General features: G+C 42.4%; 1 protein-coding gene across 5 annotated transcripts in view; it reads left to right on the top strand.

Annotated features, from left to right (window-relative positions):
- The window catches only part of STARD13 (StAR related lipid transfer domain containing 13), a 229,968-nt gene that overhangs the window by 187,938 nt on the left and 16,977 nt on the right, over nucleotides 1–25,053 (top strand). For all 5 annotated transcript variants that reach the window (XM_082221544.1, XM_082221543.1, XM_082221546.1 and 2 more), the window contains 5 exons: nucleotides 1,291–1,372; nucleotides 4,987–5,050; nucleotides 16,286–17,679; nucleotides 18,102–18,275; nucleotides 24,282–24,441. In XM_082221544.1, the coding sequence (XP_082077670.1) occupies nucleotides 1,291–1,372; nucleotides 4,987–5,050; nucleotides 16,286–17,679; nucleotides 18,102–18,275; nucleotides 24,282–24,441 (1,874 nt within the window). The remainder of the gene's footprint in view (nucleotides 1–1,290; nucleotides 1,373–4,986; nucleotides 5,051–16,285; nucleotides 17,680–18,101; nucleotides 18,276–24,281; nucleotides 24,442–25,053) is intronic.

Below are 25,053 nucleotides of genomic sequence, written 5' to 3'. Positions count from 1 at the left end.
GTGCATTATTAATTTTTGTGAACCCCCTTGGGGGATCCCGGCAGGGACTGACAGGTGGGATATACTTTTTAATATACAGTAAGGCTGGGAGTTCATGATGCTGTGTTTCATTGCTGTGGGAAGAGAGCATTCGTCTCGGCTGATAGTTGGTTATAGTTTTAAGAGCTGTGTGGTACAGCAGGGGGCGCTCTCTTCAAATGACTTTTCCAAAAAAATGTAACATTACACTTTTAAAATTAAAGACAGCTGAGTGGAGGTGGAGTGTTGTGAAGCTTGTTGTTAACAATGTCACACCTTTTTTTTCTTGTTGGTTTCCATGTTGGGCTATGAAGGGCTACATCTGGACCTTAAAACAAATGATGTGCCTTCCACACAATTGAAAATGCACAAATGTTTTTGGTTTGTTTTTTAAAAGTAATACAAGGTGCAGGGAGTTGGGGAGGCATAATCTGGACTGGAACCTTAGTGTGGTTGTTAGGAGGGCTTAAAAACCCTTTACCCTCCACCCTGCAGACTTTGCCTGAATCAAAGAACCCACAGCTGTATTGGAAGGAAATCCCCCAGTTGCCCAATTGCAAGTTTTTCTTACAATGCAAAAAGAAAGGGGTTGATTTGGATTGTGGTTGCATTTAAGGAGAAAAGATGAATGCCTCTCACCAGGGTCACTATAGCCACACACTCTTATTCACTTTTTTTTTTTACTTTTAAAAAAGCCGTTCATGTAGTTCATCAAGTTTGGCCCTGAGTCACAATCTGCAATTCTTCACTCATAATGCTACTAAGTGGTTTGTCTACAAGTCTGTGAAAAAGGGAAACACTTGTTATATTTCTGTTTAAAAATAAAAATAGGTTAACAGCATTCATATTATTTGTACTGTTAGCCGCTTAATGAAGGGAGTGGATTTTGGACTACAATTCCTATCATCCCCAGCCAGCATGGCTAAAGGTCAGGGGTGATGGGAGTTGTAGTCCAACAATATATGGAGTGCACCAAGTTGGGGAAGGCTGGACAGGTCAACAACAACTGTATTGCTTTGTTATTGGGGGACTGAAATATAAACCATCTGATTTCTTACTGTAGTTGGATGATGACATGCTGATGTTACCTTAGTTGACACATTTCAACGACTCCATTTGAACTTGGAAAAGGAAGTGATATTATCAGAAATTAAATGTGGAGGACATTTTGGTTTTCCCCTTCTGTTTGCAATTTAGTCTGGAATCACATTCAGCTCCTCTTGGAAGAAAATGTGTTTCCCACTCCAGTAACAGCTGCTTCTTCTCTTGTAGATTCCCAGTTTCCTATTGACATTGCTGCTGTAAAGAAAGACCATGATTTTCTTGACAAGGATCTTGTAGAACCTCTTTGTAGGTAAAGTGCATTTTTAATTCTTGTTGTAATTTATTATGATGTTTGTAGCGCTGCAAACCATGCAGACAACATTGTTTCATGTATTATCCCTCCCTCCCAACAACATCTCTGTGTAGGTGATAAGGCTAAAGCCAGGTTGGGAGAGAGCCTGGTTTGTGTGCTAGAGTACAGTGGTACCTCTACTTATGGACGTGATCCATTTTGGGGTGCTGTTCGCTCCCCAAAAAGTCCATAAGTAGAGTGCCTCTACTGTGCGTGCGTGAAGTACGATAAGAGTGCATCTGCGCATGCGCGAAGTGCACAGATCGATTCTGTGCTTGTGCGTGCAGCGAACCTGGAAGTAAACACTTCCAGGTTTGCCGCATTCGTAACCTGAAAAGCCGCAACGTAAAGCAAACGTAACACAAGGTATGACTGTACTCTGATCCCCTGCAAAGGAGGAGGTGAGGTTTGGTGTCAAGAAGTGTTGGGCAGGAGTAGGATGCTTAATTCTTCTACCACCACCCACTTTTTCAGCACCCCACTTTTCCTCCATCCAAGATGCCAGGCCACCTTTGCTGCGTTGTGGGAGAAATCAGCCAGGTTAGGAGTTGCTGCAGCAAAGGGGTAGCCAGAAGTAGAGTTAATTACCCCTCCTGACTAGAAGTTCTTTGCTGAGAATCATACCCTTCCTACTCATACTCTTAGGTAAACCATTACCATTGAAGTGGCCAAGAGCATTTCCCCAAAGCCATTGTGTCTTGCTGTAAAGGGAACTTAACCATTGCAGAGTTGCCCTGATGCAGGAGACCTCCTGTATTGCTGCAAGCGTACCCTGGGCACAGCGCTGCATTTACTGCCTGTGACCCTGACATGCCCTTGGCCAAATTCCTTTGCAGCTGCTCAGTAACAGCTGCAGACTGGAGTCATAGGGAGTTAGGATTCTGATCAATTTTAAGGTGTCAGAAAATAACAAGGAAGAAGGGCAAAAGGCCACCCAGAAGGCAGCCCGGTTTTGGGAGATTTTACTCTACAACATTGTTATATTTAGTATGGTCCATGTGGCTTTTGAGAGTAGACAAAGACATTTTCCTCTTCGATCTCAAGGCTTTTCTGCAGTATCATTGAACTCCATATTGAACATGTTCTAGGTCTTATGGCTAATACATGCTCCCCCAAGTTTCTTTTTTAAAAAACACAACACTTTGAGCATTATTTATGAACGGGTACACACTGGCATGGCTGTAGCTTCTACTGGCAAAATGCAGGCAAGCAACAATCTCAATCAAAGGTTGGATGGCCATCTGTCATGGATGCTTTAGCTGAGATTCCAGCATTGCAGGACTAGATCCTTCCCTTCCAACTCTACGGTTCTATGATTCTATGAATCAGGGCCCCTACTCGTGTTGCATTTTTCACAATTACATATTTTATGCATATAATGAATGTTGCTATTGATTAATATTTTTGTACTTGTGGGAAACAGCTTCCAACAGAGTCCAAAACGTTACACACAAAAGCAAGCTTTCGTCATTGATCAAAATATCATTAACTATTGTTTCTGGGCTTGGAATCACTCTTGCCAAGGTTTTGACTCTTATTCTAATGACAGATGTACACAGATGGAGAATTCTGTCTTCTGCCATTGGCACGTCAAGAGGGTGCGAGAAATCCAGGCAGGCTGTATTTAATTGGAGACTCTGGAGACATAAAGACAACCATTAATCCTTTCATTTCATTGGAACAATCTGTTTCAAATGCTGGAAGGACCCCAGAAGATATGTCATCATCTTTCTGCTTTAAAATGTGGATAGCTAAATTAGTAAGCGGGAAATCGGTCACAGACTTCACAAAAAATGTAACCTTGAGTCTTAAGGAAAGGAGTTATCTTTTAAGGAAAATATTGGAGTAAAATGTGGACAGGAAACTTGCTGTTTTCAAGTAGATGAGAACTTTATGAGATTAGTTCACTGATAATAGTGACACCATTGATGGTGTCTATAGAAAACAGGTTATTGGATGAAAAGATCTGCAGACCATAGAACTCTTGGCAAGAGCAAGGAGCTCTTCTGCTGAAGCTACATAGAGCTGAGGTCAGAGTTAATGCTTTTTGTGTGTGCATGTTAAAAGTGGTTTGAGAGAGACCTAATTGCCTGTGGCGTGCAGCTTATCCTGTTATCACCTCTAATAAACAAATATTTTCCCGACCCCCCAGGTTTCTAAAATCTACAAAATATTTTGACTAGAAATACAACAGGAATATGTATACCCCAAAGACAACTATGGGTTATACATGCCACTTTCCATTCTTCTCCAATATTGCCAGTTTCCAATATTGAGTTTAGTTTAAGAGGTGCTATAGAAATTATGGGTGGTGTTGTTGTTTTAAAAAGTCTTGTTCTTAAAAATAAGTCCAACTGCAATCTGTGCATTTTTGTTCATGTTTATTGCTTCGTATTGTAGTGAGAAATTAGAGGGACAGACAACTATTTCATTGTTAAGATAGATAGAGCATTGCTGCTAATTTCTATTTCCTGTTGCAGCCCAGTGTCTTTTTTCATTTTCTTTCTAAAACTGGGATTGTGTAAATGCCCTTCAGATTATGACAATCTATAAGATTCAGGCAGGTGGGCAGGGGTATTTGTTATTTTTATTTATTGAATTTATATACCGCCCTGTACTTGAAGGTCTCAGGACACCTTGCAGAATAAATTCAAAATATAAAACCACAAAATACACAATAGAAATAAAACAACATCAACGCAATAACCCCCCCCCCCAAAAAAACCACATTTTAAAAGGGCACAAGGTGTCAATCAAATCAACCAAAGGCCTGGTTAAAAAGAAACATTTTTGTCTGGTGCCTAAATGAAGGTGCCAGGAGAACTTCCCTGGGCAGAGCATTCCACAGATGGGGAGCCACTGCAGAGAAGGCCCTGTTCTCATGTTGCCACCCTCTGGACCTCTCAAGGAGGTGGCACATGAAGGAGGGCCTCGGAAGATGATCTCAGGGTCAGGGTAGGTTCATATGGGAAGAGGCAGTCCTTGTGGTATTGTGGTCCTGAGCTGGGTAGAGTGACAAAGAACATGGGAATTGCCTCAAAATTCCATTTCTGGTTGTGATGATAGGTATCCCATTCTCAAGCCACCAAACTAGTTGCTACTTTATCTAAATTGCAGGTGCAGTGGTACCTTGGTTGTTGAACATAATCCATTCCAGGAGTCCGTTCAACTCCCGGAACCATTCAAAAACCAAGTTGCGGCTTCCAGTTGGCTGCAGGAGCTTCTTGCACTCAGTCAGAAGCTACGGAAGCCGCGTCGGACATTCGGCTTCCAAAAAACGTTCGCAAACCGTAACACTTACTTCCAGGAGCCAAACCGGAACACTTATTTCCAGGAGCCAATTTGTTCGGGAGCCAAGCCATTCGACAACCAAGGTACCACTGTATGTACATATTTCTGCACCCCAGTCTAGTGGATAGGAATTAGCAATGTATATTTCACTACCAGTCTATCTTTATAGGAAGTTGTTTGAAGTTCTGTCCATAAAGAGAGAGTATGGGGAAAATGTGCAAGGTCATAAAGGGCCAGTTGATTCATGAGATGCTAATCTTTGGATTTTGCTTTGCTTCTAGACGTCTGAACACACTGAACAAGTGCGCCTCAATGAAACTCGATGTGAACTTCCAAAGGAAGAAGGCAAGTAACTATGCATTTGGAAATGTCTCTGTAGTCCAGGGCTTTTGAAACATCCTAAAATTACAGCTAAGATTGATCTCAGGCTTAAACACTTAAGCGCTAATACCCTGTGAACTAGTCTTTAGAAAGTGGCTTGTTGTATATTTGGCATTGTTTAAAGTGTCCTGTTGTAAGGAAATGTAAGTGCTGAAATGGTTTGATGCCAGACCATGAGAGGAGAAGATCATAACTAGCCATTTCCTTGCATCACATGGCAAATTAAAATTTACCAGACGGATGCACAGATTCTGCACACATAACGCAACAGCACTGGGTCGAAAGGAAATCTTTGACTTCAGATGAAGGCCCTACATCATTATTATAACCCCCATAACTATGTGACAGCTATCTTTCTAAAACACACCAGGAAGCAACCATCAAAGAAACTGCCAAAAGGAGAGGCCACATTTTAAGACGCTGAAAGAACTTACTTACAGACTAATGCATTTTGGTCAAAAGGGTTCATCCAAGCACTTTCAACAAACAGGTGTACAGTACTTATGCAGTAACAGTTGTAGTAATAAAGGCCTAAAAGCATAATGTCAATGTTAAATGTACCAATAGCCTGAAAAGCACCCCAAGAGCTTTTTAAAAACAATATACATGCCAAAATAAAGTTACAAAAATGTGTGCAATGAAAAAAGCTTACTCGTAAAACGCTTTACTATAATCTTCAGTACATGCGTATCTCCATCTATTTGAAACTATATGACTCAAATATACCTTACAGGTATCTGGACAACATCTTCTTAAACCATTCAAGTGCAGTGGCGCAGGCATATCTCACACTAAAATGCAAATGTGTGGTCTTTTTGTAAAGAACATATTGGTTACAAACATTTTTGACAGCCAGGGATCATCACCAAATGCCCAGCTCAGGGAGTGTCAAGAAAAAGCACATAATTGTATTTCTGATGGAGAATTGAGCTGTTGCCAATGTCTTTCTAAAGCTGGGGATCATTACCAATGTCATTGCACTCGAGTTATTGAAGAAGATATCAAGGAAAAAGAGAATCAAGGAAAAAACAACAACCATACTTTAAAATTACCTCAGCTTTCTAAGCATCTGGGTAGGCTTGCCTAAACAAGAATGTTTTTAGCAGGCGCTGAAAAGCGTACAGCTTGATTTTTCTCATCCATTTCACCGCTGCGCCCAAGCAATGGCCCAGCCCCTCCCTATTCAGATGTTATGGAGAAACAAAGTTGAGTGTTATCAACATGCCGATGGTCAACCTCGCCCTGAAACTCCTAATGACCCCTCCTAATGGCTTCATGTAGATATTAAATAGCACCATTATAAATGCACATTTGTGTAACTTGGATTTCAGCATGCTTAATTTTATAGAAAAGTTACAAGCCTTGTGGTGTTTTTAAGGACATCAATATATATATTGATATCAACACCATTGTTCTGTAGGGGATGGCACTGCGCTACTCACCTGACCTCCATTTAATTGCATCGCCAGTAGAGGGGGAAGCATGCAGCCGTGCTGAGGTTCACACACTGAAAGCTCACCAGCACAGCCAGTCCAGTGCTCCTACTGGTGCGCTTGCGCCCTGCCAACCTCCCTGTGACCCACTAGAGGTCAGGGGAGTAGCAGTGCTCTACCATGCCATGCATGACTTAGTGTTACACATACGTTTGTTGTCTGTCTGTTAGAGAGAGCCTCTGAATAAGACCTCTTGGCTGAAATACATTGTGCTATTAATAAATATTCATCAGCACTTTGAAATGCCATCTCTCTTTTTGCTGTCTTTCAATCCACTTCCTCCTGCCCTCTGTTGTCTTCTGCTCAGAATTATTTGAGAGTCTTGAACGCACTTGCATAGCAGAAACTGTGGGAGAGAGACTTTGACAAAAGAACAGTTCTCAACAAGCTTCTCGAAATGCAAGGGCAAAATACATGTTGTTTAGTTAAGAAGGTACTTGCCTCACAGTGTTGTCTGATGCCATGTGACTATAAGACATGATCCGCTGCCAGATAAAAAGCTGATAACATTTTTCCAATTTTTGTGTGTGTGTGTGTGCTGACTTATTAAAATAAAGCTCGTCATGTTTACAACCTCCTTGTGTAATACAGGCATTATTTAAGGCTTAAGGGGTTTCAGCAAGGAATGCAGAAAATGTCTTGTGATGTGGGGAATTTTGTAACAGAGCCAACAACCTTTTATTTACAAGGCACTCCCCTCCCAGGGGCACTTTCTAATCAGTAGTTAGCATAGTGTAGTACATTGCCTCTTGAGAGTCCCACGACTGCAAGAAGATCAAACCTATCCATTCTGAAGGAAATCAGTCCTGAGTGCTCACTGGAAGGACAGATCCTGAAGCTGAGGCTCCAGTACTTTGGCCACCTCATGAGAAGAGAAGACTCCCTGGAAAAGACCCTGATGTTGGGTTTTCCCTGATGTTGGGAAAGATTGAGGGCACAAGGAGAAGGGAACGACAGAGGACGAGATGGTTGGACAGTGTTCTCGAAGCTACAAACATGAGTTTGACCAAACTGTGGAAGGCAGTGGAAGACAGGAGTGCCTGGCGTGCTCTGGTCCATGGGGTCACAAAGAGTCGGAAACGACTAAACAACTAAACAACAACAACAGTACATTGCCTTAATAAACATTGCACACTTTTGATTCTCTCTCAGGAGGCTTGATTAATTCTTCTCAGTGGTGTTATTGCCGGTGGCAGTGCTTAGAATGGGGCAGGAGACAAGGGAGGATAATGGAATGGGGTGCATCCCCATTTCGTCTCGGCTGGACCTAAGATGGACGTCATTGTGTCTGGCCTAATTTGAAATGAAACACCTCCCTTCCCTCCTCACTCCCTTTCAGGACTGGTAGTTTAGGACCGCAGTCTTAAACACACTTCAGATTAAAGATAAAATGTGTCTTCATAGTGCTGCAACCCCATCCCTCAGATGAGCATACCGGCAGATTGAATGTTGGCACCTGCCTTGGCCCCATCTGCCTGCTCATGCCTTCACTTGCCTATGGTTGTCTCCTCCGCCTCCTCTTCCTGTTGGAAAAAGTTAGCAAAGCGCCCTGCACCCAGGTTCCTAAATACGGAGGAGAATGTGCTGCTTCCATTTCAGACCCTCCACTCTGGAGTGCTTTTTAAAATTTATCCAGCTGGAAACAACAGCAGGAGTGAGCAGGCAGGGAGAGGTAAGACCAGTGAACTTGAGCAACTTTTGATTTGCTGGTGTGCTTGTCTGACACTTGAGTTGTGGCTAAGGAAAGCACTGTGACCTGATGGCTTGTTTCACAGCTCTCTTCATCGTAGGCACGTGGTCTCAACGGGCTCAGTCATTGCACTTCAGTCTTCCTCCCCTTGCTCTGCTGCCTCCCTGCGTCAAATTTTAGAGTTTTAAAAAATCTAGGACAGCAACGTGTTCTTTTATTTTGTGCGTGTGTGTGTAACAGAAATTGCTTCTTTCTCCTTCTGAGATTAGTCACATTGATGATCGTAGCCAATCAGCAATCACCTCGTAGATAAAGGGATGCCACAGTGTAGTAAGTCTTGATGTAGAGCTTGCTCCCATGTAAGTGTTCATAGAATTTCAAGCTTAGCCAGTCAGGGTTGACATAACTGAGAACAAGTGAAGGCAACTGAAAATGTGAACAAAAAAGATAAAAGCAAAGACCAGAAAAGAAAAAAAATAAAAGCAAAGACTAGAAAAGCCTTATCTTACAGTGTAGATAAGGAGGCAGATATGCAGAATTGGAAAGAATGCTAGAATATTGGTAACATGGGGTTCTTCGGGGTAGAGAAGGTTGCAAGTGGCATATACGCTGGATAAACATTCCTAACACCTGCAGTCCACATTATGAGATGCAGGTGTTACAGTGCAACTCAGCTGTGGTATTAGCTACCTGGTGCCTCTTCCTCAAGATACCATTTCCCCCCACTTCCTGCTTAGTGCTACAGTCCCCAGCGGAAGCTGCTGTTTGGTTGTGGCCTCAGAAATCAGTTGCAGACAAAAAAAAAAAAATACAGTTAGGCAGTGACTCACAGTTATTTTATAGTCCTCTCTTCCACTGCATATCTGTAAGGATGGAAAATATCTCTTCACATAATGGTTACTGCCTCTCTTAACAACTCTATTTGCCATTTATTATGTCTGGGGCATAAAGCCAAGCAAGCACTGCTGGTTAGAAATCTTGGAACAGTTATATTCCACATCTCCTTGAATGTCTCAGAAAAACAGCAGTCAATTAAGTTGCTGAATGGCCTAGCACTGAAGGCCAGTCAAAGATGGAAGATACAAATGGGTCACTGCAAGGCATTCTGGGAGAGAAGATGAGGCAAATCTGTAATCCAATTGAAATCGGTGGGGAAATTAACACATAGTTCTACATAACAAACTGTTAGCGGCTGGCATTAAACTTCATTTGAAGCATATTCTTATGTTTTGAAATTCCCTTGAAGAAAATTTGCCCTTAAGTTATTTGGATAGATACAAAGCTGCAGTTGGAATGACTGCCTTCCCCAGCTGTAGGGTCACAGCCCTTGTGAAGGAAAAAAATGTGGGAAAATCCATTAAGAGAGCTACATTCATGCATTCTGCTGGCACCCACATCCACCTGAGGAAACAATGTTTTCGGTTCTAGTTTTATTTTTAACCAGCTCTAAAGATGCTAAGTATAGAACGTTCTTTCTGAGCCTTTACAATTTGGCAAACACTGTCAGCCTTCCTGAGCTAAGCCTTCAGCTCATTCATAATGGAGAGCTATGCACACATTTTTGTTACTCGCCTAGCTGTGTCTTATCCTAAAAACAGAAAGCAGATGTAGAAGTTGAGTGAAGTCAAGCTTCCTGGCTGAGCGGCTATTGGAAACCGAGTCTCCATAGTAGAAGTCCAACGTTCTAACCATGAGACCTCACTAGTTATTAGCTTTATACAGAAGACTTGTGGATATAAGGAATCAGTGTGCAACTCTAACCACTCTGAAGGCAATATCACTGATGGGCCTGGCCCTTGGCTTCACTCAGCACTGTGGCTGCTTTCCTTGACCACTGTATTGTCTTGGATTCAGACATAAAGGGGGTGGGGGCAATCATTGATAGGCCACACATGAGCACACACTGTCTGTGGGCAATGTGTTGTGTGGTTCAAATTCAATGAATCAGGTGTACTTTGTCAGTGCTTGCAGTCACAGGCGCCATCTTAAGAGGATTGAGGGTGCTTATGCGTGACACTGCATGATGTCATGTACATGATGCTTCAACATCATGTGGATATGTTGCGTGACACCCTGACATTGCACAATGCTATGAGGAGCCATGAGGCAGAACTGAACACCCTCTGAATATTGAAGGGGCTCAGCTCCCTCAAAAAATACTCTGCGGGGGCTTAAACTGCCTAGGAGCAGGCACTCCTGTCTGCTGTGCAGATACACTCTGTGCTGGCACACCCTGATTATGAGGACAAATGAAGGCTGAGCAATCCATATAGCAAGTTCCTCAGAACCAAGCATGGGGATGTCCTGGGGGGCAAAGTTAGCTACTCCTTCGCAGGATAATCCCTGTGAGCATTGCAGCGCTGTGCTGGGGAGCGTGGGAAAGCATTTAGCTTTGCCCTTTGTCACACACAGAGATTGCACTGGAAGGCTGCAGTGCATCATTTGCTAACCGTGAACTCAGTTCTGCAAGTGCCAGTTCTTATGCAGCCAAAATGGCAATATTCATGCACAAGAAGGAGCAAGCCTGAGAGAAGCCCAGGTGTAAAATTGCCACTGCGAGATAACAAATTCCTTTCATACCGGACAATGGTTTGCTATCTCAGCTGTATTGTTAGTGAATAAAGTCAAATATATCATCATGCTCGGTGGTAATTAGTGTCATTTTTGGCAGTTTTCTCAGCTGAAAGGGCCAACTGATTACACATAGAAACTGGCTTGTGCTCTTTATTGTTAGATATAATTTTCAGAACAGAGTCAAATTACATTGCCAGCTAGCTTGTTTAACTTGGGATTATCTTTAATTCTGCCAGCACACACTATTGTCAGCCACAGTAGCTGCGTTTGGATGATCACATCCCTGCTTAATAAGCTGAGATATGAGTGAGCCTTCCCCCGCTCCCAACCCCAATGCTCAAAACCCCATTGATTACCCCTTCATGCAAGTCATGATTAAGCAAGGAAGTTTCTTAATTGACCATAGTTTCCTGTTTTTTTTCTGAATTGGGAAACTACAGTTACCAGCTTCACACAGGCCAGAGTATTAAATCAAGTTCAATAATATTCTGGATTGTTCTGATACTGGCAATAATAGTTTGGTGGTTGAGACAAAACAGGAGGCTCCGGTTTGTCAAAGCCCTCCCGGTTTGTTCTCTCGTGTCACAAGAAGGAGGTGCAAAGGGATTCTATGTAGTGGAAAAAGCCTTGCTTATCTCTCAGTAGATAATTAAGTGTAGACATAATTGAGCATCATCTGACTTTCAAAGGTTCCCTGAATCCTTAGAATAATGTTCAAAACAGCATCACTTCTGTATCCCAAGAGTATTCTTCGGGAGCCGTGTGATAGTGCTAAGTAAAGGTGCAGATTATCTAATGGAATGCTTATATTTTTGTGTGGCATGATGTTTGTAGATAATAATCTGCTGGGCCAAAGACCCAACCCAGCCCCTAGAAAAATTTTATCTGTCCCCATCAAATTTGAATAAATATGACACAGTAATTTAATTTTTTACTACCTTATCTTTATTCAAATTTTAGCAGGGACCCTTATAAAATTGTGGGAGGTTTATAATTTAAACACTTCTAAGTTATGGTGATAGACGAAGCTGCAGATTTTCTGCATGTTGGATGAAAATATATGGCTGTTAAAGGTTGTTGGCTGAATTAGATTTATGAAAATGCTATGTTTACTTTTGGATAGTAATTTTCTTGGGAATTTGAGTGGCTAATTTAAATGGGCTTAGTCTGATATTGCAGAGTGATCCGAACCTACTGAGTGACAGAGATACCATTGTATCTGCAAGTCCAGCAACTCATGGTGGTGAAAGGTGGGAGTCGGGCAGATCAGGCCTGATCCCTGTGTCGCGCAGCAATTGGGCCTAGATGAGGTCCTCTACTCATTCTATCAGTGCAAGAGTTTCCGCTTGCCAGACAAAACAGTTGACCTCTTCACACATGATGTTCTGGGGTTCTCCTGACCCCCAGAGCCACTTTGGAGGTGTGGGCGGAGGAGAGAGGGGAAAGCCCCATGGTGCTACAAGACTCGTTGCAGTAGCTCCCACGAGCATAACTCTTTTGTCAAATCCAGCCCTATATAAGAACCTGGGAAGGAAGGCGCACATGACAAAAGAATTCGCTTAACATTAATTTGACTTTGACCTCTCCAATTATTTCTAAGGAACGTAATCTGTCCCCTCCTCTCCCAGCCACAGCAAGTCCTGAAAAACCCTCTAGGAAGGTTCAGTAGAACCCTCCTGAGCAATGTGGGGTTGGGCATGGGGGTGGGAAGTTGTGGGGAGGGGAGAATAATGAAAATCAGTCTTGGAGCCATATTATGATTATGATTATTATTTTATTTTGTACCCTGCCCATCTGACTGGGTTGCCCTAGCCACTCTGGGCCACTTCCAACTGATATAAAAACATAATAAAATATGAAACATTAAAAGCTTCCCTATACAAGGAAGATTAGTTAAGTAAAGGAAGTTCATGGAAGGAAAGCTTCCTGTCCCTTCCTTACCCCACGCAGCAGCTATCCCCAGCCCACACTGTCAGGGAAGGCCCCTGACCCCCCCCCCCCGAGAGTTTTTTTTTAGGGGGGGCAGATTGGATGGAAAACTTACTTACTGTAAATTTTGTTAATTTGTGTAGGATCCAAGCCCATGTCTTTAAAATAAAAATAAAAAGATCTGGTGACTTCAGTTTATGGGCTAAAGCTTTCCTTCTAAGAGTGGTAATTCTTTCCAGGATGACGATAGTTTCCAACGTCCATAAATAATTGTATGAATTTACAGAGCCCTGAAAAACGTAGGTCCTAGGTATCTTAGAGAATGCCTAAACACTCAGTCACTGAGATCGTTTGCAGGAGCATGGTTAGTCATCCTCCGAGTTGGCAAGGCTCATCTGACAGCAGCAAGAAACAGAGCGCTTAGGGTCATCAACCCGTTTCTATGGGATGCTCTGCCAATAGCGATTCAGTGGCCACCTTCTGTTTCAATCCTTAAACATCTGCTGAAAACCTCTGTGCTGCCAAGCTTATGGGGCTATTTAAAAAAAATCTATTTGCCATAGTTTGTTGATCTCTGATTAAAATTTTTACATGGTTTTTACTGTAGATATGTATGTTTGCTATAAATGGCTTTGGTTTTGTTTCTTAAGAATAGAGATAATGAACATATTTTTATAGATAAATAAATTGGATTTTCCCAGCCAATTCTGTTCTACAAACGCACAGCATGTAGTGCAAAGCATGGGGCTTTGCGGTGGGCAATTAGTGTGTAGTCCACAAAGTCCATATACAGACGTACCTTGGAAGTCGAATGGAATCTGTTCCGGAAGTCCGTTTGACTTCCAAAAGGTTCAGAAACCAAGGCACGGCTTCTGATTGGTTCCCGATTGCGCAGGCATGCCAGAAAAAAATAGCGGAAGCTGCACCAGACGTTTGGCTTCCAAAAGAATGTTCGCAAACCAGAACACTCACTTCCAATTTTCGATCGTTCGGGAGCCGCAACGTTCAACTCCCAAGGCATTTAGGAGCTGAGGTACGACTGTTCTGTCCACAAAGAGTAATTCCAAGCACAATTTTGCAGAAGCAGCAGCTGCTTCCTTGTATGTTAATGGGACACAGCTATCTCTGGATATAAGAATGATGGGAAGGACAAGGGAAGGCTATGTACTGTGTGGAGGACATAGTTAAACTACAGGGTTGGCTCCTGCAAGATGTAAGGATGGCCACTAGCTTCAGTGGCTGAGACAAATGAATGGATGGCAAGGCCATCAGTTGCTACTCGCCACAATGACTATGCTGTGGTTTCACAGCTGGGGACGGTATGCCTCTGAATACCAGTTGCTGGAAACCACAGGAGCGGAAGTGTACGGTCCCGGTAGCAGACTTTCCACAGGTCAGTGAGAACTGGCCTGATCCAGCAGAGGGATTATTTCTTATGTTCTTATGTTAATGTGCAAATGGTATTAATTGTTTGATTCCCCCCCCCCCCTTATTTATAGGCTGTTGTGGTTTTGCTATGATTATAGTGATAGTAATATTTGCTCTTTTTAAAATTTTATTATTATTGTGAGCCACCTTGCGCTCAACATTGCTGTTGGAAAAGCGGGAATCAAATATCAAAGTGCAAACTCACAATTTAGATCCATGGTTCCCAGTTCTAGATGTTAGGCATACGGGAATAGCATTCATCTATAATGGATAGTGTGCAATACCCGTAGGTGGCTAGTTTACTAAAGCTTTGCTTATAGCTCTCTTGAGTTTAAAGCCAATGTGTTTTTGTTCAACAAACAATCCCACATAGTTTCTGATGGAATGTGGAACTCATTTCCCACCCACTTTAGTTGATGTTAAACAGTATCATAAGTTTTCCCTTTCCAAAACATGTTTTCTGTAGGTTTGGTGTATAGATATTATATTACCACCATCACTGTCCATATTCTCTGTGAACTGTTTCTCATCTTCCATTGTTCGTTTGACATTGTGCAGCACAGTCTTATGCATGTTTACATGAAATTAAATCACACTGTTTAGGATTGCAGTCTAAGAGGGGTATTTATATTTTATGTTTTGGGGCTGGTTGGTTGAGGGATTCTGGATTTATACGAAACCATGTATAGTTATTTCCCAATATGAGATTTAATTATATATAAATAGCTTCAGGATTACACAACCAGGTGTAACAACCTTCTGTGACTGTTGCAAGTGTGAATCAGGATGCACACCTGTATTTACACTGAACTGGTTTGCACGTAACACTAAACTGTGGTTTGGTGCTGTGAACATGCAATTCAAGTGAAGCTTTGGGTTTATACCCTCTGCTCCCCCTTCTTCTTTCATGCAGCCAGGAGCAGGACTTTGCTAGCATTTCATTTTTCATTTTTCATTCAAACACTCCTAGTTTAGCATTATGTAGAAATTAACTTTCTGACTGTAGGAAATAAGTTTCTAACAAGCCAACTTCAGAGCACAGCTGCTGCTGCTGCTGCTGCTGCTGCTTCTTTCCTCCTCCTCCTCCTCCTCCTTCTTCTTCTTCTTCTTCTTCTTCTTCTTCTTCTTCTCTTTCTCCTTCTCCTCCTTCTCCTTCTCCTTCTCCTTCTCCTTCTCCTTCTCCTCCTCCTTCTTCTTCTTCACCACTCCACCTTTTCCCCTGATGGAACTCAGACTTTGTTTGTTTTAAAGCACAATCTCTGGTTCATACATAATATAAGACAGGATTCGTTGGAAGTGAAACTAAACAATAGTGGTGTCCTTGACTGCATAGGAGGAGAGAGGCACGCACAGGCTTGTTTACTCAGGCTCATTCATCCTTGTGCACTTAGCACTAAGCCATGGTTTGATATGGTATGCAAACCAATCCATTGTGGTGCTCATATAAAGTTTATTGAACTTAACAAGGATGTGCATCTGGGTCCACCAGTTGTTGCACTTGACGAGGTGCCCACAATTACATCCCCAATAGTGTCAAGATAGGCCGCCTTTATGCTTTGACTTTGGGGCTATTGTTGGATGTTTTCAGTTCTCAAATAACATTTGAGTTTTCTAATTATTAGTTAATATTATCATTAGAGTAAGAACAGAAACATCACGTCACTTGGCCACATGGGATGGGGTCATCCAATTAGAATTCGTTTGGCAATGCATTATACGTAATTTATTGTTCCAGCTGTTTCATTTTATTCCCCCAGTGATTTTATTTGGTAAATGTCCATGAGATTTTTGCTTGTGAAGCTCTCAGGCCAGAGGGAGGGAGGGAGATAGTGCATTCCAAATGGATCTATTGAATGAGCTAATGTTGAAGGATATTGACTTCACAGAGAAACAGCTCTATTTGTGCATTTCAGAGCCTGTATTGGAATTTTAGAAAGTGAAGAAAGGAGGGCTGTAATCCATTATCGTTGAAAAAAAGAACAGTATCATCCAGCCTGCTTAACTTTAACTGCATCACAGGTTTTTTTTAAGTCTATAACGCTAAGAGGGGAAAGACATTCTATTTATCTATGTGCTGTTTTTCAGAGTGAAGACTCTGATGAAGAAGACCTTTGTGCCATCAGTAACAAATGGACTTTCCAAAGGACGAGCCGCAGATGGTCTCGGGTGGACGACATTGACACCTTACTTCATCAGTCAGACAAGCATGGGTCCTTGGGGGACATTAAAATGAAAATCACCACCAGCAGTGAAAGTGTGCTTACTGACCTGAGCGAGCCTGACGTCTCATCTATTCACAGCGAGAGTAGTGGGGGAAGCGACCATCGGAGTCATTCTGGAGCCAGCAACCTTCTCAGGGAGACATTTGACTGTTCAGGACAATATTGTGTAGAAAACGCTCTTTTGCATAACTCCACCTCAGTTGGCACCACCCCTTACCTTCCCCCAGAAGACTCTCATCACCTCGGCAATGAGAAACCAACACGGACCAGAGCTAAAACCTTTCTGAAGCGTATGGAGACACTCAAAGCCAAAGGGGCACATGGAAAATTGAAAGGCTCCACAAGGACTAGTAACTTAGTGATAGGCAGACCTGTTCTTCAGCATGAGCCAAAAGCCCTAAAGGATATGCAATGCATCCAAATTGGGAATGGAAACCTCCAGAACATAACATCTCAAAACGCAGTCAAGCAAGCGTTTCCCTTCTCTGCTAAATCCAGCAGTGAGAGTAGCCAGTCAGAGATTAGCAGTAGTGGCATAAGTACTCCCTCCTTAAAGGAACGGAAATACCATGAATCAAATAAACGAGGCGGCATGTACCTGGAAGACCTGGATGTTCTTGCAGGAGCAGCACTGAGGCAAGTGATAGATCAGAATCGTAGAAATGAATTTCATTCCCAGGAGAACCTAGTTGTCCATATTCCGAAGGACCACAAACCTGGAACGTTTCCCAAGGCACTTTCCATAGAAAGCCTCTCCCCTACAGATAGCAGCAACCGCGTGAACTGGAGGACAGGCAGCATTTCTCTAAGCAATCAGAAGTGCTCGACACCCAAAGAGTCCAATCCCCTTGCTATCTGTCCAAAGGAGAGCCGAGTTAGCATTTATGACAACGTTCCAGGTTCTCACTTATATGCCAGTACTGGAGACCTTCTAGATTTGGAAAGGGAAAATCTCTTTCCTCATCTGGATGACATTTTGCAGCAGGTCAATGGGCTTCAAGAATCCGTAGACGACTGGTCCAAAAACATATTGCCAGAGCTGAAGAACAACGAACTATCCATTGGTGAATGTGGATCTTTATCATTCCGGTCACCAGTCAAGATTGCATTAGACTTTGAACAGAACTCTGTATCGGATGGCCGGACGACCCCTAGTGATATGGACAGAGATGGGACATCTCTCAATGAATCAGAAGCTACTGGTGTTAGGGACAGAAGAGATTCTGGTGTTGGAGCATCTCTTACAAGGCCAAACAGGTTTGTACCCTTCAAAATAATTGGATATAGGTTTGAAAATCCTGCTTCATGTTCCAAAGTTCCAAAGATGATAGATGATAGATAGATAGATAGATAGAGAGTGAGTTTTTGGATTATACCATGTGGTCATGATGATGCACCACCTTCTTTGTGAATGGGATGCACTGGAGCAAAAGTAAATTGCAATTTTGTACTTTATGAATGTTAATCATACCTGTAATGTTTCTCAGACATATAGACTTTTTCAAATGGGTTGTTTTTATGTTAGTTAAATGTGGAGAGTAGTCTCTAGAAACAAACAGTATGGATGGACAGCAGAAGGAAATATTGTATACTTGCAGGTGCAAATCTCTCAGAGGCCTCAAACATAGCACCATAATCAAACATCTTATTCTGTTGCTTTTTACTTTGTTTGTCTAAAGGCGATTACGTTGGCACAGTTTTCAGATCTCTCACCAACTGTGCCATGCCATAGGATCACTGCAGATCAGCAGTCAGTCAGCTGCTCAGTTAAATCTGCTGCAAAAATTTTCCCTGCTTCGTCTTACTGCCATCATGGAAAAATACTCCATGTCAAACAAGCATGGCTGGACTTGGTGAGTACTAACATAGTTTAAGGCATTTGCACTTTTTTCAGCATACTGTTGTGATGAAGCCTAAAAATTATGTTCATCGTAAAATCAAGGCAACTTGTTCCATCAGTATGCACTTTTGACATGGGGGAATCTTTTTGGTGAAGAGTTTAATATAGCCAAGGAATGGCTGTTGCAGCAGTTTTCCCCCCTATTTATTTATTTATTTCATTTAGTCTAAAGGTCATCCTTACAACCATGTTTTTTCTTTACTTGAAACGTACAGTACATTGGGCAATTTAGATTACACAGAGAGGGCTGATCAGAGGGAGGGTCTGGAAGGCTCATTTCTCCTGGACCTCAAACTGAAAGGGAAACTCAAATTTTAGCTTTTGATCAGTTTTGCAATTTTTTTTAATTCACAGCAGATCCAAATGTGGCGAGCAGATACTTTTAACTTTTGGTTGCGACTTTAAGCAAATAAGAGATGTGATTTGGTACAAAGACTTTCTTTTGTTGTTGTTGTCGTCGTCAACTGATGCAGAATTTGCCAAATTAATGTGTTAAAAATGTTCCTAAATATTAATAAAAATGCATAGGACATGATGACACAAGGTTACCCAGTGGTGAACATGTCTTCTCAGTTTAGCTGATCATATAAACAAACTACTCATAAGAAACATAGAAAGTTGCTTTCTGCTGAGTCAGATCATTGGTCCATCTCAGCATTCTTTGCACTGGCTTGGAGCAGCTGTTCCGGGTTTCAGGCAAGTGACACTCCTAGTCCTACATGGATTGAATCTGGAACCTTTTGCCTGCAAAGCAGGTGCTCTACCTCTGAGCTATGACCCTTCCCCAAAGGCACTCTTTTTTGGGTGACTTTTGGTCAATTATTGTTGTTATTATTATGGCTAAAAAGGTAAAGGTACCCCTGCCCGTACGGGCCAGTCTTGCCAGACTCTGGGGTTGTGCGCTCATCTCACTCTAGAGGCCGGGAGCCAGCGCTGTTCGCAGACACTTCTGGGTCACGTGGCCAGCGTGACGAAGCTGCTCTGCTGAGCCAGCGCAGCACACGGAACGCCGTTTACCTTCCCGCTGGTAAGCGGTCCCTATTTATCTACTTGCACCCGGAGGTGCTTTCGAACTGCTAGGTTGGCAGGCGCTGGGACGACGGGAGCGCACCCCGCCACAGGGATTCGAACCGCCGACCCTGCGATCGGCAAGCCCTAGGCGCTGAGGTTTTACCCACAGCGCCACCCGCGTCCAAATAACCACCCGCGTTATTATGGCTAGGGGGTCTCAAAAGCTGGAAGTAGCCCCAGTCTCTCTGGACCTCTGAAAGGGCCCAATGACAGAAGCTTCATTTTGCTTTTATGGTGAAAACCCATTTTGTATTTCTAAAATTACAAAAATTTCCTATTTCCATCTGTGGGAAGTGAACTAATGGTCCAAGGGTCCATGGCAAGATTGTTATCAGGAAGAGAAGCTTTGGCTATTGAAGCATTATACACATGTTGTGGTGCTGTAGAGATGTTTAGAGCAGTGGTTCTCAACATGTGGGTCCCCAGATGTTGTTGGACTATAGCTCCCATCATCCCTGAGCTCCGGCCTTGCTAGCTAGGGGTGATGGGAGTTGTAGTTCAACAACATCTGGGGACCCACAGGTTGAGAAAGGCTGGTTTAGAGGGTGGCAACACCTCTGGGCACCTCCATTCAGGACCAAGGGCAGCACCCAACATTCCATTAGTGCAATGATTCCCACTTGTGCAACAGAGCTTTCCCCTCCTCTTCTCTCCCCACGTGCACCATACTTCTTCCCCAAACCTTCAGAGGGTTGAGGGAAACCCAAGAACAGTTTTAGGAGGCGCACAGGGGAAGAAGAGAGAGAGTTCCATTGCACAAGCGGAAATCCTTCTGTTGACAGAATGCATTAGCCCTACAATGCCAAATACTTGCTTAATTAGAAATACTGATAGAACTGGTGCGAGTTTTCAGAGATCGCCTTATTGTGTTACATGGGTCTAAACCCAAATCTGAGTGTTTAACGGGGCAGTGCTGGAGCAATTACAGTGCCAGTTTACAGCTATTACTGTTCATTGTGCAAAATTAGTTAGCATTCTCATTACAGAAGTTTCAGGGTTTTTGTTCTTTTGCTACCTAAAGGGTAAAAGGTCAATTGATTCTGCAACTAATTTAGAATTAGGCAGGGAATAGTGATGTGTCTACTCCCATCCCACTACGAGATCCTAAAATGTGTGGCAAGTAAATGGAAGGGCATGGAACATTGAGAAGAAAAAACAGTGAGGGTAAATTCCTTTTTTAAAAAATAAAATAAAATAATAATACAGTGGTGCCTCGCAAGACGAAATTAATCCGTTCCGCGAGTCTCTTCGTCTTGCGTTTTTTTCGTCTTGCGAAGCACGGCTATTAGCGGCTTAGCGGCTATTAAAGGCTTAGCGGCTTTAAGAAAAAGGAAACAAACTCGCAAGAACTCGCAAGACGTTTCGTCTTGCGAAGCAAGCCCATAGGGAAATTCGTCTTGCGGAACGACTCAAAAAACGGAAAACTCTTTCGTCTTGCGCGTTTTTCATCTTGCGAGGCATTCGTCTTGCGAGGCACCACTGTAGTAAAATATAGATATAATACATTAATAATCCTACCTTTAATTTAAAAAAACCAGCAACAGTATTGGTTAGGCATTATATCAATGAAAATAATACATAAAATTACATATTATCTTGACGTTTCATATTCCACAAATTTATAAACAAACTCCACATTTCAATAAACTTAACTTATTATATGCAAGTTTTGTTAGACATACTAAAGCTCCTACACATTCATACCAGGGTGATATTAAAATGGTTCTCCGCGGTTTCCAGGATGCTGCTATCACTGCCTTGCTACTATGAGTAAACTGTCGATGTGGGTGAATTATGAACCAAAAGTTGGTTCTCCCTAGAACAAGATCAGAGAATCAGTTGGGCGTACTATGCAGCCATCTAAGTATGTCATGCAGCATAAAATACTGGGGACAAATTTAGTTTGGAATCTGGAACTGACACAGACTGCAGCACAGATTATTAATATTCTTTCTTGCTGTAGTCGGTATCACTTCTGTCATCTACACTGAGGTTTTCTGCCGCAATATCATCTTCATGAAATGGCATTCAGATCTCTTCCTCTGCATTTATTAAAGATTTCAGAGATGAGGGCACTTGGGCACGCACTTGTGAGTTTCAGTTTTCTAGCCATGGTCTTGTAGATTGCGCAGAGAGGCTTACTTAAAGTAGCTCAGTTCCGGAGTCTACAAATAAAATTTGTCCACAGTAATTGTTCTAACATAACATATTCTGGCTGAGTACTTTATAGCATTAGCTGGCATCTTAGTGGCCTCTGTGAGAGTGCTGAGGATTATTGCTCTCATTTTACAGCCAAAGGCAAGGAGAGCAAAGTTGTTACCGTTGGTTCTAGTCACCCAGGAAGCATAATTCAGAAAGGCTGCCTCAGAGCACTCCCAGTAGATTCCATGCCTGCAGTAGTAGTAAAACTATAATAAAAAATAATCAAGAGAAATAAATACAGGCACCACGTTTGTAACCAAACTTCCCTTAAATTAATGGAATGGCTTTGCAGTTTATATGTTGTACCATGTACTTGTTCAACTGCAAAGTAATATTTAGAGATTTGTGCTAGATATCAGCCATTCAGAAAATATACAGTGCAGGGAGAATTATCCGTCAAGTTAAATAAAGAGGAAAGAGAAGAGGCTGAAAGATAATAATAATAGCAATGAGAGCGATGAATCACAGGATATGAGTGTCCAGATCTTCTGATTTGCTACACTCTTCCCTCTTAGCATGTTAACCTCATAGGACATCCTGATGGATGAGTAGCTAACCCAGTCACTGTTTGCCATGAGAGAGCAATGTATGTGTGATGCCTGCTCCAGTGAGTGGCCTGGAATGTCTGCCTGCTCTTTTGGTCCAGTGGCAGTAGCTGTGAAGCACTTGGAGATAGCATCTAGGCCAAATATAGATGGCCAGCAACAAGCAGGTAGAACAAGAAGGGATCTCATTCCCTGTCTTCCAGCTTCCACCACCTGAGGCAGATGCTTTGCTTAAGTCAGACTACTTGTCCATCTAGCCCATAATAATTTGCTACGCAAATTAGTCTCAGACAGAGTTCTTTCCCATCATCGGCTATGTGTGCTCCTTTTACAACTGAAGATTCAGGGAACAGAATCTAGGATCTTCCAACACTCAGCGCATGTGCTCTCCTACCGAACTGTAGAGTCTCCCCAAAAGCAGGAGCTCCCCATTGAGGAATTGGACCCGGTTCTCCTGCATGACAGGAGAAGATAACTGGCAACTAGCAGAGCAATCCAAACTTCAGACAGGCAGTACTTCAATTGGGAGGATGAGTAAACTGCAGAGGTCAGTAGAGCTATTCTGAGCTGGGTGGAGAGAGGGCTTTGGGGGCATTGGTTGGAATCCTAACTTTCTACTTGAGCAGTCCCCTGCCACTGCCTCTGGTTGCCCTGGGCCTGTTAGGTATCTCCACCTCTCTTGTACTCCTCACATGGCTTCTTTTGACCGTGTCTGCCGTCCCACCTCACACAGCTGAAACTTGCTTCAGTTCCACTTAAAATGATTCCAGTTACAGATAGCAACTTCTGTTTCAGTGTATCTGAAGAAGTGTGCATGCACATGAAAGCTCATACCAAGAACTAACTTAGTTGGTCTTTAAGGTGCTACTGGAAGGAATTTTTTTATTTTGACTTAAAATGATGTTTCTCACAAAGGTACATCTGTGGCGTTTCTATTGCCTGCATTTGTTTGCTTCAGAAATAAAAACTCACTGAACTGAAGCAGAACCCTGAGAGTTTCCCCGTAATCCATTATTTGAGCTTCGAATTTGGCATGTAATGTTCCCTCACTGTAATTCTAAAATTGAATGGTAATGATAAATCATGCAATTTGAGATTACAGACATAATGAGCCACACTGAGGAAATTAACTCTACATGCTTTCAAGTTTAATCTTCTGCCATTATTTATTGCACTTCAAGTTGTCAAGCATTTTCTAAGGAAGTGTGTCGGGCTCAGCTAGTTGAAAGCTGTGTTGCCGAGGATGCTCTCTTGTAGAACAAATATGTTTGATTGCCAATGGCAGTTCCACTACCGAGAACATAAAATGTGCAAAAACGTAAAGCCTCCATAAATTCTGCTGTAGGAACGAAACCTATTTGCTCCCAGTTAACTCTTTCCTTTTTCCATCTGTGCTGCTCCTTTTATCAAACCCTTCTATGCTGCTCCTGGAAAACTAGAGAAATGCAGTGACTAAGTTCATCTTTCATACAGAGCACATGTTATCGAAAGAGAAGCAAATGCCCAAACCAAACCACTTATGGGAAAGAAGTAGGTCATTAAATGTGGTGTGCATCTTTGGGGGTTAGATGTTTTAGCTGGAATTATATGTAATGTAAACCACCCAAAGTAAAGAAAAGGTTGTTTGCTGCCTCTACTATAACCTATGCTAGCTATGCACTACTTCCAGTGTTGGAAACAGCAGGCCTTTGAGGAGCAGCTGCTGGGAACCACAAGTAAGCAGAGTGCTTTTGCATGCAAGTCCTGTATGCAGGCATCTGGCTGGCAACTGTGACAACTGGATACTGGACTACATAGACCTGTGATTTGATCCAGCCAGACTTTTCTTATGCTTTTATGTTTTTCTTTTGGTTCCTGTTCAATCCTCATTCTGTAGCAACCCAGTGGATACATGGGGAATGTTGGTGTGGGTTATTGATTGATTGTGGGTGTGAGAATTGACTAGGCTGTTATTTTTCTGCAAATGTGTGACTTCTGAACTTTCAGGCAACTTAGGGACTGCATGGCTAGAAAGCTGTTTCATGCCTCAGGACAGCACCCACACACTGTGTGGTCAGGGAGGAATGATGTATGTCCACCATAGAGATGGGTAGTTTTTATAGGATACTGTTTTTTATTTGTACTATTATTATCATCATTAGGTCTGTACCAAAGTTCATGAAGAGGATGAAAGTTCCAGACTACAAGGATAAAAACATATTTGGTGTGCCTTTAATAGTTCATGTGCAAAGAACAGGGCAGCCCCTTCCACAGAGCATACAACAAGCGCTGCGCTATTTACGCAACAATTGCCTGGATCAGGTAGGTTCTTCATTTCTATAGGTTTATGAGCATATAAACTCCTAGAGCAGCTTTTCCCCAGCTAAAATTATACGAGGTGGGTTTTTATGCCTTTGGTCTTATTGTTTGGACTAGCATAATGTCCCTTCAAAGATGACTAGACAGTTTTAAGAATTTAGTAGTGTGTGCTAGCCCTATTGCTGCCATTAAAAATTATTATTTACGTAGCACACTTTAATTTGAGAATGCTTTACTGTCTTTATTGTGCTTGCCCTTACCGCAACCCTAGAAAGTATGGAACTGTTAGTCCCATTTTACAGATAAACAATGGACTTGTCTGTTGTTTGCAGAACTAAAATTTTGTCTCTTCTAGCATACAGAATGACATTGGTCTTATGGCTACTATTCATGTATATTTGGTTGTTGACACCCCCAGAAATTAATCTCTATGTTCCCCTTGCCCAAATCTGAAGCTTCCTAGCAGAAGACATCAGAAGATGAAACAAACTCATTCGTTTTATGGATAGAGGTTGTCTGTCTTCTGAGGATCTTGAAGGGCAACAAACCCCCATCTCCACATTCTGGTCTTAGAGACATGCACAACCTTTATTAAAAAGGAGTTAGCTGCATCAG

The sequence above is a fragment of the Podarcis vaucheri genome, assembly GCF_965113315.1.
Source record: "Podarcis vaucheri genome assembly, chromosome: 4".
Lineage (NCBI taxonomy): Eukaryota > Metazoa > Chordata > Lepidosauria > Squamata > Lacertidae > Podarcis > Podarcis vaucheri.
Note: the sequence above shows the minus strand (reverse complement) of the source record. Positions and strands in the feature narration are given on the sequence as shown.